The sequence below is a fragment of the Apteryx rowi genome, unplaced genomic scaffold, assembly GCF_003343035.1.
Source record: "Apteryx rowi isolate R43461 unplaced genomic scaffold, aptRow1 scaffold_446, whole genome shotgun sequence".
In the NCBI taxonomy this organism is placed as follows: domain Eukaryota; kingdom Metazoa; phylum Chordata; class Aves; order Apterygiformes; family Apterygidae; genus Apteryx; species Apteryx rowi.
The window spans coordinates 553,290-568,083 of NW_020450701.1; the positions used below are offsets into that span (position 1 = coordinate 553,290).

The window sequence follows — 14,794 nt, forward strand, 5'->3', positions numbered from 1 at the left end:
AACTGTATTTCTTAAATGCATCGAACATCAAGGTTTTACAGCTACAGTGTCACGATATCTGAAAGTTAAAATACTATGAATTATACCAATTTTTTCTAGCAACATACCTGCGGACTGTGAAGATCTGTTGTCAACATGATAATTGAGTAAGCTAAGACATACGCGGTGTCTGCACTAGCAAAAAGAGTTTGCCTGATGTGGGGGAGGAGAAAAAAAAAAAAAAAAGAGTGAAGTAATATATTAGCAACTTTTACTTATTATTCAGCTTTCCAAAGTTCTGAAAAATAAAGTATTATTTACCCTTGGTTACATTCTAAATATCTAGCAGCAAATTTCTCCATTAGGCGATCAATTTTTTGAGCCTCTCCTGGAAGACGAAATCCCTCTAGAAACATACGCAGAGCTGAAACAAAATCCTTTCCTGAAAAGTCGTGTTGGTCTACATACGCATACATGACTTCTTTGTTAAATTTATCGTTGTCTCCCAGGAACTCCCCAACCTGAGTCTAAAATAAGAACAGAAAGAGACAAACTAGTGCATTCACACTGGAAAACACTGGTGAAGTGAGAACAGAGACATACTGCCCATATGTTCCACAGAAAGAGAGGTCTGCATGTAGTTAACTATGACATATTCCTGATTCTCCTCTACTCGCTAAAGCAGCATATTTTAGCCATACACTCCATCATAATGTTCTTTTATGTGCTCAAGACTGCCTACTTTCCCCCTTCTCTGATTTTACTCCTGTACCATTTCATTCTGTTAGAGGCCATGCGTGCACAAGAACAAGTGAATATTACCAATGACTGTGCTGTTCTCTGCTGCAATGCTTTGGGTAGTTAGGAAACTTACTCTTGGAATGAAAAGTTTACTAAAGCCTTGACTTTACTCCCACTACAGTACAGAGCTCAAATACAACCAACTGGTACTCAAATACATCCAGCAGATCCCTATCACAGCAACACAGTACAATGAAAAATACTGTGCATTCAGAAAAAGGTGTCTGTATATGTAAACTGCGATTCTAAGCTCTTGGCTGAAGCTTGTAACTCCAGTCATAGCTGCAAGCACGGGATTGTGCTAGCCCTCGTATGGAAAACCATGAGGGTGGCTACTAGGCAGAACACACAGGCTGTTGTTTGAGAAAGCCAAGTCTTCTGCAACAATACCAGCATAACACATTCTCAGTCTCCTCAGCTTGATGGTGCAGGATCCTCTCAAGTCTAGCAACAGCTGAGCAGTTACTGTAAACCAAATCAAAGAACTGATCGAGCTTAAATACTTTTCCTTTGGGAGGAAGCAAAGAATGTTTTTCATGTTGTTGCACCAGACTATTTTTTAGCCATCTCTGAGGGATAGTTATCTGTGGCTCTCCCTTACTGGGCTGAAGGAAATACAGTTTAGTAAGCTGCTCCTAGCTATATACTAGCAACTAAATACAAGTCCTGAGTCAGCTCAGGTAGATCAGCCATTTACTTCATATTCCAACTGAACTGCAAGGTGTGTATAGTACAGGATGCAGCGCTCTCACATACTTCAAATTCTTTGCGCATACAGTTTTGAAAGAGGGAAGTTTCCTTTTCTTCTTTTTCCTTGTACATATTATATACCTTAGAACACTCTAATACGATTTTCAGTTAGTATAAAAACATCAGCATGAGCAAAAACAAACATCAGGGATTAGCAACAGTCTCCTTACTGAATCTAATCTTTCCTCTTGATGCAAGAACTGAGCAATATCTTCCGGGGTAGTGCCGAGCATTCCTTGTTCTTGTAGGTACTGTATCCCCCTCTTTGGCTTCTTATTGAATCTGTACAATCAAGATCAACACGGAATGAGAGTGAACCCTTTTATCTGTGCACACAGCCATACCTGCTTCATCAAAAAAAATTCAATAGTCTTGGATGAGATATCAAAATTGGCATATTAGTTAAACATTTTTTCCTTTATCAAACTATGTATTAGGTAGGAACAAATTATTCCTTTATATTATTATTATTCCTTCCCTTTATCTTTCCCCCTCCCTGTAAACAGCTTCCTCTTCCTCTTTCCTAGGCAACTGCCATCATGGCATCCAAGCAACTCCCAGTAAAAAGGGTATCAAGTCTTCGAATCCACTACGCAATGAAATTAATCTACCCTCTGATCCAGAGAGCTAAGTACTATTGTTTACTCTGGTCTAGGATGCAGTTTCTGCTCTCCTGCAATCTAACTAAAACTAACTGAAATTCCAGGTTCATTGCAAGTTACAGAAATGTATGTGTGTGTGTATACATATATAGGTATGTAAATATACACACACGGATACATGTGTACACACACGTGTGTGTGTGTGTGTAAAAAAATATTCCATGCAAACTCATAATCTTAGTTTGGAAAGGAATAATTGTGTTTTATTGTTTTTTATTTTAATCTTGGTGAAATGCTTACGAAATCCATCAGTTGCCTGCAAGAATGACAATAAATGAATGAATGAAAAATGATTGGACAAGAGACCAAGTGACCGAAAGAAACTGAGACCCTAAAGGACTAAGCCATGTTTGTTTGGGGACTGAAATCTTTACTAAGGAAAATTTTTATTTTTGCATAAAGTGACTTTGCTGAGGAGGTGATGAGGTGACAAGGATGAAATCACATGAAAGGTTAATGTCAGACTCCACTGAGAAATTACATTATCCTCTGCTTCAAACTATGACAAGTTTACAAATTACAGGGAACATCATCTTAAGCATATAGGCACTTCCATGAGTAACGTGTAAAGCAAAACAGGCAGTATTCAACTGATCGCATGAGTTCAATGTACTTTTTATCCAAATATAAAAACCTTATTTTTAGACAAGCAGGTCTGGAGAAAAAAGAACAAACATTCAGAGTACTCATCTTCTAGCTGTGAGGAATTAGGTTAACACAAAACACTGTTGACAGGCTCCAAAGGGAACACCATTCAGCACTCTTTCACCAGAGGAAGTGCTGTTACATCCAGAGTTTTTTTCCTAACACAAGATGAGTATTTATGAGGAGAAAGAAGAAAAACCCAGGAATCTTCATAGCTCCGAAAGAATCCACCCTCCCATGGGTGATAAAGGGGCACTCACAAGTCAATTCCTTGTTCTATTATTTCCTTTTGTTGCTTTAGGACCTCAAACTGCTCTGGGTTGTCAGTGCCAGACATCTGTGTGCTGTAACTGCCAATTCCTGACGAAGCCGTAGAATCCAGGGAATTTAAGCTTCCATATCTGTTAATTGTCTCAGGGTGTTTGGTTTCATTGCTGTCCTGTTCTGTGGGTTTTTCTTGGCCTACAAATTGGTGGTGGGGGGAAAAGTTACATACATAAAAAATACATGCACAATGAAACAAAATAAAAAACAGAGTTTATTCTTCAATTATTCTTCAAATCCTCTCTGAAGACTTCTAAAAGTTACTATGGTATCTTCAGTGATCTATTTATTTTTATATAAACATTCTGCCTTTGTTTAGGTTGGGAAAATAACCTAAAAAAATCCATTACAATATATCAAGGGAGAGAGCTGGGCCTGTTTAGCCTGGAGAAGAGAAGACTGAGGGGGGGATCGTATTAATGTGTACAAGTATCTGAAGGGAGGGTGTCGAGAGGATGGGACCAGACTCTTTTCAGTGGTGCCCAGCGACAGGACGTGAGGCAACGGGCACAAACTGAAACACAGACAATTCCATCTGAACACGAGGAAAAACTTCTTCACTGTGAGGGTGACAGAGCACTGGAGCAGGTTGCCCAGAGAGGCTGTGGAGTCTCCTTCTCTGGAGATATTCAAAACCTGCCTGGACGCGATCCTGTGCAACGTGCTCTAGGTGACCCTGCTTGAGCAGGGGGGTTGGACTAGATGGTCTCCAGAGGTCCCTTCCAACCTCAACCATTCTGTGATTCTTTCAGTACGACACATATCTGAAATTTAAGCTTTAAATTACAATTGTAATTTTGAAGCACTTGCAAAAAAATAGAAGCAACACCTCAGAAACCCAAATACAAATCTTCCCCTTTATTCTCAAGTCTGATGTTGCACTTGGACCTAAAGCAAATCACACTATTCAGAGTTTTTGAAACTGGGTGCCCAAAAGTGTTTATGATTACATATGCCAAGTAGCTGGTGCTCTCTCTCAGTTCACAGAGAGCAGAGCTTAGCATCTCTAAAAATGATGTTACTACTTCAGTCAGCAACTTTAAGCACTTAAACTGCAAATTGTGGCATAACCTTGGTACTTTTTCATGTCAGGTCAGATGGAAACAAGACTAAAACATGATTTAGTTATTTTGCTTATAATACTGGATGTCCTATAGCTATGTATTAGGAGAAAAAAGAGAAAAAGAAAAAAGAAAAAAAATCTCCATGCAGCTTGCTTTAGCATTAATTTAATCTGTTGGAAATCAGACTAGATTTGAAATTAGGGGATCTGCCATGCAAGTTTTATGGTGCCCTTAAAATTAGAAATACATTAAATCACAGAATTTAGTCATTTTCAGTATAATAGTCTCCCAGGAATTTAGACAATTATGAAAAAAATCAACTTGTTCAAATGACAACCATCCAAACTTATCAATACTTCTTCAAAAATTATAAACAGTTTGTTCTTTTTTTTTAAATGCAATAGCTTTTACAAAACCAGAAACCAACTATATCAAAATGCTGCAAAAATGCACTAAATTTCTGCAGTACATCTTCAGTAAAGCCAGAACAAACACACCCCATCTTACCAAGTGTTGTCTGAGAATTGGGATTCACATACTGATCCTTACTCCACTCCACCATGCATTTCAAGATTGACACTAGACATTCCAATCCTTTCTTTCGCAAACTTAACTCCTGGAATGAATTTCAAAAGAAATACATTAGTGAAACAGAGAGTCTAGTTTTAATCTATCATGCCAAGAAACTTGACGTTTTATAAAGTTTGACAGAATTTTTACCTGAACATTGGACATGCCAAGTTCTTGGCTACCCCTTCCTTGAGCAATCTTTGATAGGTCATTAACTAGTCTTTCAAATATGTTTGCTGCATTTAAATCACAATCGTAGTTCACATAAATGTCCACTACGCTCTGGGCATCTACAAACAAAGTGACATTGTCAAACTTGAAACAAAAACTAGATTATTCAATGAAAGACAAGTTCAGTTTTGCTCTTTAGCATAAAAATGCAAAAAACTAGAACCAAAAGGTCCTTAATACCTGCGCATATCCGTGTCAGCGTTTGTATAACCATCCATTTATGATCAAATGAACTAGTAGAAGTTTCCAAGATATACAGGAAAATTTCTTTGAAGAAAACCTAGCAAGTATTCCAGGAAGAGGAAAAAAAGCCATTTGTTATATCTAGAGCACATTAACTTTCAAACAATGATATCAACCTTGAAGACCAATATTCTGACACACATAATTCTGAAAGCATATGGACAGTACTTAAGAAGCATTTTAAAGCTACAGGAGAGGGAAGAAAAGCAGGGAAGGAAGAAATACAACTTTACTTATGCTTAATGTGTTTGAAGTAGGACTTCAAATTAGGATACATGCACTTGTGGAGTTCTGTCCAGCTGAAACTTTGTTTATATTCTGATCACTAAAGCAGAAGAACTGCAAATGATGTGAAGTCCTGAAGGACAATTTAGCCTAAAAGACAAAATGGCTGGGATTTTGGGGATTTTTAAAGAAGAGATATTACCTCACCATGAAAGATTTTATTCAAGAGGTGAAAATATTACGGCACAGAAATAATAAACAGCCAACAATGTCAATTTAAAGTACCAGACCTTCCTTAGAAGGGAAACAACCTAGACACAAGAGAATCATTCTACACCATTAGTGTATTGGAGGCAGAGCACTGGTCAGACACAGCATATAAAATGCAGCACCTCTGTTTATAAGAAAATCTCTCTTTCTTAAACCAGACATTAGTTTTCCCTGAAAGTGCTTCAGAACAGATGCCTTCGTTTGGAACGGAGACTACTCTTCCCCTGCTCCATGAGTTCCCCCCAGTCCCGCTAGTATTAGAGTCTTCTTATTTCAGGTGCGCATGCTCAGCAGCTAGGGCAGGCTTTTCCTGACTTCTTTCCTAGACTAAGCAGTGACTGCTCTAAGAGTGTATGAACTCAACATGGGAACTCCTAATGGCATTACATCACCAGTCTACACTTCTGAGAGTTCACCTCTCCTCAGCCAGTTGTGACTATCAAATCCACCAACATACGTTTTTGCAAGAATACTAACAGTCCCAAACAGAATCACAGAATCGCTGAGGTTGGAAGGGACCTCTGGAGATCATCTAGTCCAACCCCCCTGCTCAAGCAGGGTCACCTAGAGCACATTGCACAGGATTGCATCCAGGCGCGTTTTGAATATCTCCAGAGAAGGAGACTCCACAACCTCTCTGGGCAACCTGTTCCAGTGCTCTGTCACCCTCACAGTGAAAAAGTATTTCCTCATGTTCAGATGGAATTGTCTGTGTTTCAGTTTGTGCCTGTTGCCTCACGTCCTGTCACTGGGCACCACTGAAAAGAGTCTGGTCCCATCCTCTTGACACCCTCCCTTCAGATACTTGTACACATTGATAAGATCTCCTCTCAGCCTTCTCTTCTCCAAGCTAAACAGGCCCAGCTCTCTCAGCCTTTCCTCATAAGAGAGATGTTCCAGTCCCCTAATCATCTTTGTAGCCCTTCGCTGGACTTGCTCCAGTAGCGTCACATCCCTCTTGTACTGGGAAGCCCAGAACTGGACACAGTACTCCAGATGTGGCCTCAGCAGGGCTGAGTAGAGGGGGAGAATCATAGAGCTCTTCTCTGAAAGCAGAGCACAAACATCCAAATGTATTACTAGCTTGTTTTTAATATTAAATATTCCCTTATATGACAGAACTTTATAGAGATTTTATGCTATCAGCCAGGTAGCAGTATGCTTTGCTTTAAATCATGTATTTATTTTGTGAAAAAAAAACAACATTGATTTTTAAGCAACTTTGATAGTAAGCTATTTCCTCAAGCAAAATGCACCAATAAGATTTCCATTGCACTGGCATCCTCAGGGAAAAAGAGGCAAACAGCACAATCTCACAGTTATTTTTCTTATTAAGGAAAGCCTTCCTAGGAAGCATATGGAATGCAACACATATCAGGTCAGATCAATATAAGTGGAACACTATTCCAAGCACTTAAAAATATGTACAATATTAGACTGACTTTAGCCACAACTTTATGGAACCCAACTGGAGGAAGACATAAAATTATTAAACATCATGCTCTGAGCAATTCTTTGCCACATATTTGTTATTTTCTGAATTTCTGCTTGAAGACAATAATGCTATTGACCCACTCTGGAATCAGAAAAGTGACTATTTTCTGGTAGAGAATTAAAAAAAAGAAATCACTGATGGAGCAGAGATAAATTTCAAGTATGAAAATTAAACCCAAACCTTTAAGCTACAAGAGCAATTAGCTGGAAGGCCTGCATACTATGAAGAAACTTATTTAGATCTCTATACTTTGAAACAGAGCAGATTTCTTGCTTCTGGTATCAGCTTTGGAAAGGCACATCTTGGGATGTATGATTTCTCTCAAAGCTTTACAGATTATTTACATTTTAGATATTTACAATGATATCTATCACTATGTTATTTACTAAAATTACATCATTGACTTGAGACTATTCTCAGCATATCAGGAAATTAAACCAGAAAAGATCATATGGTTTTTTTTGGTCAACTGAAAATAGAAAACAGACAGCTCAGAGTTGTGAAAGGGTGGTAAGGGGTAGTATAGCTAAACGACACCCCCAAATCCCTTGAAATCGATGATCTGATTTCCAAGAAAACATGAAGCAAAAAAGGAGGGGCAAAGGAATGAGAGGGGGCCCCTCAAACAGTTGCCTACTGCCAGTGTCAGAGGTGGCTCAGGTATTACGGCAAATGCATCTGCTGACTTGTTCAGAAATACAGCTACAGTAAAAGTCAAGATTCAGACTCTTAGAGGGCAGTAATAGCTGAGAACTAAACTGCAAAGGAGGACATTTTAAAGAGCTTAAGTGAAAGGTACCACCCCTTGGTCACTTTCAACAGAGTCTCAAATTAACTCTTAAAATTTCAACATGCCAATGTTTCTTACACAGATGAAGCATGCTGCCTCAATCCTAAAATGCAGATTTTGCATATCATAAATCAGAGTATATGGCTTTCCTTACAGCTCCAGGAACTTACTAAAGCCACAAACGGAATATGGATCTATCTACTTGTCTACCCACGTCTTCTGTATAACCTTCAGGATCACTAGCTGAAAGAATAGGAATTCTTAGCTCACACCCATGTGGAAAAAAAATACAAAAAGAGAAGAAAAAAAAAGAATAAATTTCTCAAAATTGCTGTCCCTTGTGCTTCATAACGATAGAAATAGCAGCATTGGCAGCATCAAGCTTTTGGCTTTCATATTTGCAAAGAGGAAACATAGACCTGACATCCTGTGACAGTCCTAATTTTAGTATATTCTAAAAGCTGCTACAATAATGTTGGGTATTCTATATCCACGTTTTCTCAGCTATAGCATCATTTTCTGTTTGAAATTTTAGAATAGGATGGCAGAGATAGAAGCTCATCAAATTTGTGTCGGGTAAGCCAGATTGCAATATATTTACCACCCACATGCTGACTGATAAGCTCTGCAAGCAGGTAGCAAGCCCAACACTTCCCAGGCAGCAGGTTGCATGACTGGACAGGTAGCTCTGCCTGGTCCGTATGATGTTCTGAACCCTGTGCACGCACCACAGTCTTGTCGAGCATGCACAGTTTGTCTCGAGAGTCTTCAAAATGTATCATATTTTCAAGGCATGTTCAATAAATCACTAAACTTGTATTTCTATCTAAGTTATCCTCAAACAAATACTGGAAATCATATTGTTTCTTCCCCCAAAAGCCATCAAAATAACCTCATAAGTGACAAGAACATGCCAGCTTTTTGACATGGTACTGGCAAAATTAGATTCTTTGTCCACAGCTGCTATGACAAATCACCAAGTTAGCATACTATGACATTCACAGATGAAGAAATTCCTTAATTCACGGTCCTTGTTGCAGGAACATTATCAACATTTCTCAACACCTTTTCACGTACTTAACTTCCCCACTTACGAGGCACTCTGCTGGCTATGGTATTTGCATCAACTCCCAAAGCATATGATTATCAAAATGAACAGTAAAAGCACACTGCATGGTGTTACTACTTTCTTCACCACGTAAGTAAGATCTTTAACATGTAGGACACAAAATAGTGTAACCAGACAGTACAAGTAGAAAGCACCTTTCAAACTAGCTGCTCAAATCCTTACATGCCCTATGGCACAAGAATTAAAAGTCAGGAACTAAGCCTCTACATACATCTTTCTTTCCCCAACAACTTAGAATATACCTATCCAGTGAGTTTGGGTCTATCAAGACTCAGATAAGTCAATTCTTATTGCTAAAAAAGGCCTTTTCTCTACTCTTGGTCCAAAGAGTGAAACAGAGTGCACAACTTTTGAGACCTGAGAAAATAAGATCTTATCTAGAACATGTATTTATGTAGGTCCTGATGTCTAAGGAAAAGTCAATAATCAAAATAATCAAATATTTGGGATTTGCCTAGAGAGAGGAAAAAAAAAATATATATATATATACACACACACACACATCAGTTCAAGTGACCTTAAAGAGAATCCACATAGCATTTCACGACATTAATTTTCCTTCTAAAATTCCCTTGAGAAACCATACATTACATACAGTTTTTATAAATGTACTCAACTTCTTACTTTGTATCATGTAGTGTGGAAATAAAACTTCCTAATTGCATCACTGAACACTAGTTGACCAAGCTTATGGAGGATACTAACTCACATAGTAGTAGTAGTGAGTATGGGTAGCATAACTTATGACTGTAAAAATTCACTTTAATCACAAAATAATCAAAGCATGTTTTGTACAGTAAGATTTCTTAATCTTCACCACTTAACAACAGACATTAACAAAGTGTTACTTCTTATTAGAGACTTCATTTTATGTTCTACTTAATATGTAATAGAGATTTTTTTTAAACAGGCCTACACAAGTTTTCCTCTCACTTTCTACTTCACCAATCAATTTGACACTACCTGAAGTGCCACATTACTTTTGATGTTACAGAGTAACTTTTATTTAATCTCTAAGTATTCCAAAGGAAATATTGCTGTGTATTATACTTGAATGAGGTTTCAAAGGCATTGTTGTAAGTCTGGCTATTTATTGTCCTTGGGCAGAAGAGAGCTCCGTTGTAGGGGGAAAACTAGGCAAGTCTTTACGCAAAAGCTGAGATTCAGGAAGAAAAACCACAAATTTCTCTAAGATCAAGCTACATACAAATACAGACAGACACTCACCTAAAATCCCCTTTTAAATTAGACATACCTCAATCTGCATCTTCAGATGAGTCTTGAAGTTTGAGAGGAGGGTAAGAAATATGGAAAGTGAAAGTTCAAAAACTTCTGGAACTGATGAGACTCCATTTTTTGACAGTGCAACACAAAGATACTGCTTAATAGCATTAATAAACATCTCGTTTGTCCTGAAGACAGGTCCTGCATTCTGCAGAATGGACAGGAGTAACTGCAATGAAAGAATCTTTGATCGCAGTTCATGAGACCTAGAATAAAACAACACAGCATATGAACCACATGCAAGTCATAAAAATTAAGGCATTCTTTTGAAAACTCAGTACACCACAATGATTTTACATGTGGAATACTCATGAAATAAACACGCGTTTGAAACAACTTTGTTTAGAAAGAGCAATAAAAAGATGTTGAACATATTTGGTTAAGTAGTCATCTTTCAGCCAAGAATATGGGTAAGAACAGCCTTTTCCAGTTACTGTTTCCTTCCATTACTATTGAGCTACTCTTCTGCAGAACAACACCTCTCAACAGTGAAAGGTAGGCAACACTGCCTACTCTTAGTCCGAGGATGAATGGAGCATTCTTTCCTTTTAATGGACATTGGAGGATCCCATCTAAAAGATCCCATCCCATCCACAGACTCTGAACTACCAAAAGGGGAAAGAAAGCAACTTGAATCTCTAGAGATTCCTCCTTTTTCTCTATTTCCACAAGCATGGAAGGAGAGCTGAAGGACCATAACAACAGCTGTACTGCCTGACCTATTTCTTCCCAACACAACAACCTCTTTTCCCTAAATATGGTATTTTACACCGTATGTCAGTCACTGGCCCTGTCTCACTCCAAGAGCAGTTAAGATATATAACATGCCTATCATAAAAGCTGCAATAGCAAAACATCATCTTTGATAACATAATGCAATTTAATTAGTATTCTGGATGAAAGCATTCTTTCCTCAGATTCCTGATGCTCCTTCCCACTTCTCATCATCTCAAAAAAGACTATGTACCTCTTCTGAAGAGCGAGGATTGACACAAATGGCTTTCATGAACAAGACAGACCACACCTTTCATCGAACAACCACTCGCTGATGGATGACAGCTATTGAAATATGAGGAACAATGAAAGCAAAGTTTTCCCATATACAGCCCAAATATGATAAGGCACTCTTCTAACCAACATGACACACACAATAGTTGGATTTTTGCTGTATTCTGCAAAAATACCAACTTAATGAAAAAAGGCATTCCAATCTAACTAAAAACAAAAATACAAATTCATAACAAATGCATTATGAATGAACTCAATGGTTTTGGCATGCTCGTAAGGGAAGTGGGCTGGAGGAAAAAAAAGACCACTCTGTCACCCTTTCAAACTCCCTAAAATATACTCCCAAGCTTATGACTTGTCTGAAGACACTTTTAAGATGCAAAATACAGCAGTCAAATTGACCTCAGAACTAACACCCAAGACCTCAAAAACTTGCAGTCACTTTCTTGCACCCTCTAGGCCTCAGTGAAAATGCCTCAAAATAAGTATTCTGACAGGAGAGGAAGAAACAGTTATACAACATGTACTCTCTCTTAAACTGATCTCATTCTTTTTGTGAGCCTAGAGTTTCTCAGCATTTATTGTAAGCAAGCGTCCTTTCCTCTAAAAGTTTCTCTTATTCATCTGTGTGTGGGTCTGCTGCGTAGAGCTATATTCTGTCCTCTCCCTCTTTGTACACTCTAAGCTGAGAAGCACCAACCACCTCCTCCTCTCGTTCTTCCTAATGGGCCCCAGAGTCAAAGTAAATGCCCCCCAAAATGCTCTCAGTGATGGTTCTTCAAGAAAGTGCCCAACTCTAGGCATTGTGTTACATTCTGTCTAGTTGTGCAACATTCTCCTTTGATGCAAAAGGCTTGATTTTGCATCATGTTGCATCGAGTTACAAACTTGTTCAGATAAATATGTTTTACTGTCAAGCATAAGAAATTTAATTATGTTAGAGATTCTCTCCATATTTAAATTTTAAATATGGCCTTCTTCAAGCAAGTGTCAATTCACGGCCAAGTCTTAACTCGCTGGCCTCACCAATTTCATAAGATGTGAAAACTCACTTTAGTCTAAAACAACCTCAAGGACTGAAACCTAATAAATGAACTTTCAGGAAATTTCTCTAAAGGAAAGTATTTTCTTTCATCTTATGTTATATCTAGGAAAAAAGAATTTAAAGACATTAAGCATGTCACCAGGGAGCACAACCTAGATCTCTACTCCTAGTCGTGTGTGTTTAAATTAAAGCTCCATGTCCAGTTACCTAAAATTTAAAAATATTTTCCTTAAAAACATCATCATTAATTTCATTGGCAAGATGATTTTTAAATAGTTTTTTTTTTTTTTTTATAAACGCTGTAGATATCCTACGTCTACTCTCCCAATTATGGCAAGAAAGCCATCAATGCCTCACACCAAGATAAATCTTAGGCACTTCTCCAAACACAGAACATCTTTGAATTCCTTGGCAGCTAAGTCTTGTCCTAAATGCCATTTCCCTAATTTTTCTATACGAAGAGCTTAATCAGTTCTAATATACACATCAAGGACTCCATGGATTCAAATGGTTCCAAGTGCCTCAGTAGCTATTGCTGCTCTTTCAGAGGGAGTTAACCCATTAAAGCCTTTAATAAATAGTATTCTTAATCTCAGAGGTGACTCAAATCACAAAATTTTTATGGCACTTTCTAGAAAACATTCTCTAGAAGAGGGAGGAAAAAACCTCAGGCCCCAATCTTCATTCTTGGATTTCCTAACTTTCTGAAGAGTATGACTAGATGACAATGTGAAAAAGGTTCTAGATCAACCCTTCAAAACCCTTCCCATTACATTATTTTTTTTAGCTTATTACTGATATCAGTGATTAAATTTAAGCTGCCTTAAAGCTACCAGAGTTAAAGTGGGAACATGAAATAGTAAAGATGATGTTAAAGTATACTGGGCCTTTGATATTCATCAGAAGTCATTTTAGAGTTTTAATTTCTTACAGCAAAAAAAATGCAGTCCTCTTGAAAATTATTACAAACTGTTCCTAACATGCAAAAAACCCCCACATATACATTCTATCCTAGATCAAAAATGCAAACTTCTGTGCCAACAGATGCGACCAACTCAGGTATTGGCATCCAAGATAAGAAGAGTTTTTTGTTTTACAATAAACAATTCTCTCAGCCAAATTGAAAACAGAGCATCTTCTGTCAGATGGCAAAATTTCCAAAACAGACAAATAAAGATCTTCTTTCCGAAACATTTCCGTTTTGGTTGAGAAGGCTGTCAAAAGTGTCCGACCTGAACATGAGAATGAAGAATACTGTATCACAAATTTGTCATAACTACTATCAATTTAATGTGAAGACCTTATATTAAGATGAACTAAGTTGGTATGCATACTGAATACTCAATATGCAAGAGATAAAAGAAACTGCAGGGCATAAACGACAATGGTTATGAACTTAGGTGTTATCCAAAAGCAGAGTAAAAATAGCTGAGACCAAAGATAACCGAAAACCTTCTTTACAAACCCTGCTACATGTAAACTGTTATGCACAAAAACTAGAAAGAATATTAGGTCCTTACAGGTGGTGTAAGATTGTTAAGAACTGTAAGACTGTTAAGAAACTTCTAAAGAGGCAGATGGGTAAGAAAAGCTGCTTTCATTTAACATACAAAAGATGCACTACAACATAACAGTATCTTTTCAAAGTTTCTAGGCTCTTTTACCATACTATTGTTCTCCAAATAACTGAGGATTCTCAAAAATATTTAAGTAACTTATTCTTAAAATAGAAAACACTCATTATAAGAACTCTTAATTCTACTTACTTTGGATCTGGAGGTCCATCTGACAGGGGCTTCATAGAGAGTTTACACAGTGACCTGAATACAAGGAAGGCATCCTTTTGTAAAATGTGGGAAAACTTAGCACCAGGGGTAGGTCCTGAAGAATTTCCAGATTCCTAAAGAAGTTAACATATTTCAGTATTCTATTTCGCATTAGCAGGGTGGGTAGGGAAATCCCCACCTCCTAGCAACAAGAAGTTAAGATATTATACAACATAACCAATTCACTATAATTTTATGGTCTCAAGATTAAATTTAAAAAGTAGCATTCTGCAGTGCTGTTAAAATAAACACGCTCACTAATAAAAATTGCCATCTCAGTAAGAAGTCAGAATTACATAGAGACCACCACCAAATTCGACCAGTCAAGTTTAAACAAGATAACTTTCACAGATTTGCCTTCAGTAGTTTTCAGTAGATAACTCTGATGAGAAAGAGAGAGAGAGAGAGAGAGAAAGAGAGAGAGAGAGAGAGAAAGAGAGAGAGAGAGAGAGA

The 14,794-nt window shown here is 37.7% G+C and overlaps 1 protein-coding gene across 5 annotated transcripts in view; it reads right to left on the reverse strand.

Annotated features, from left to right (window-relative positions):
- ARFGEF1 (ADP ribosylation factor guanine nucleotide exchange factor 1) overlaps positions 1 to 14,794 on the reverse strand; it is a 99,728-nt gene that overhangs the window by 35,304 nt on the left and 49,630 nt on the right. For all 5 annotated transcript variants that reach the window (XM_026077057.1, XM_026077059.1, XM_026077058.1 and 2 more), the window contains 9 exons: positions 14,282 to 14,415; positions 10,434 to 10,668; positions 5,207 to 5,306; positions 4,946 to 5,085; positions 4,733 to 4,841; positions 3,098 to 3,299; positions 1,701 to 1,812; positions 301 to 506; positions 108 to 192 (listed from right to left, as the gene is read on the reverse strand). In XM_026077057.1, the coding sequence (XP_025932842.1) occupies positions 108 to 192; positions 301 to 506; positions 1,701 to 1,812; positions 3,098 to 3,299; positions 4,733 to 4,841; positions 4,946 to 5,085; positions 5,207 to 5,306; positions 10,434 to 10,668; positions 14,282 to 14,415 (1,323 nt within the window). The remainder of the gene's footprint in view (positions 1 to 107; positions 193 to 300; positions 507 to 1,700; positions 1,813 to 3,097; positions 3,300 to 4,732; positions 4,842 to 4,945; positions 5,086 to 5,206; positions 5,307 to 10,433; positions 10,669 to 14,281; positions 14,416 to 14,794) is intronic.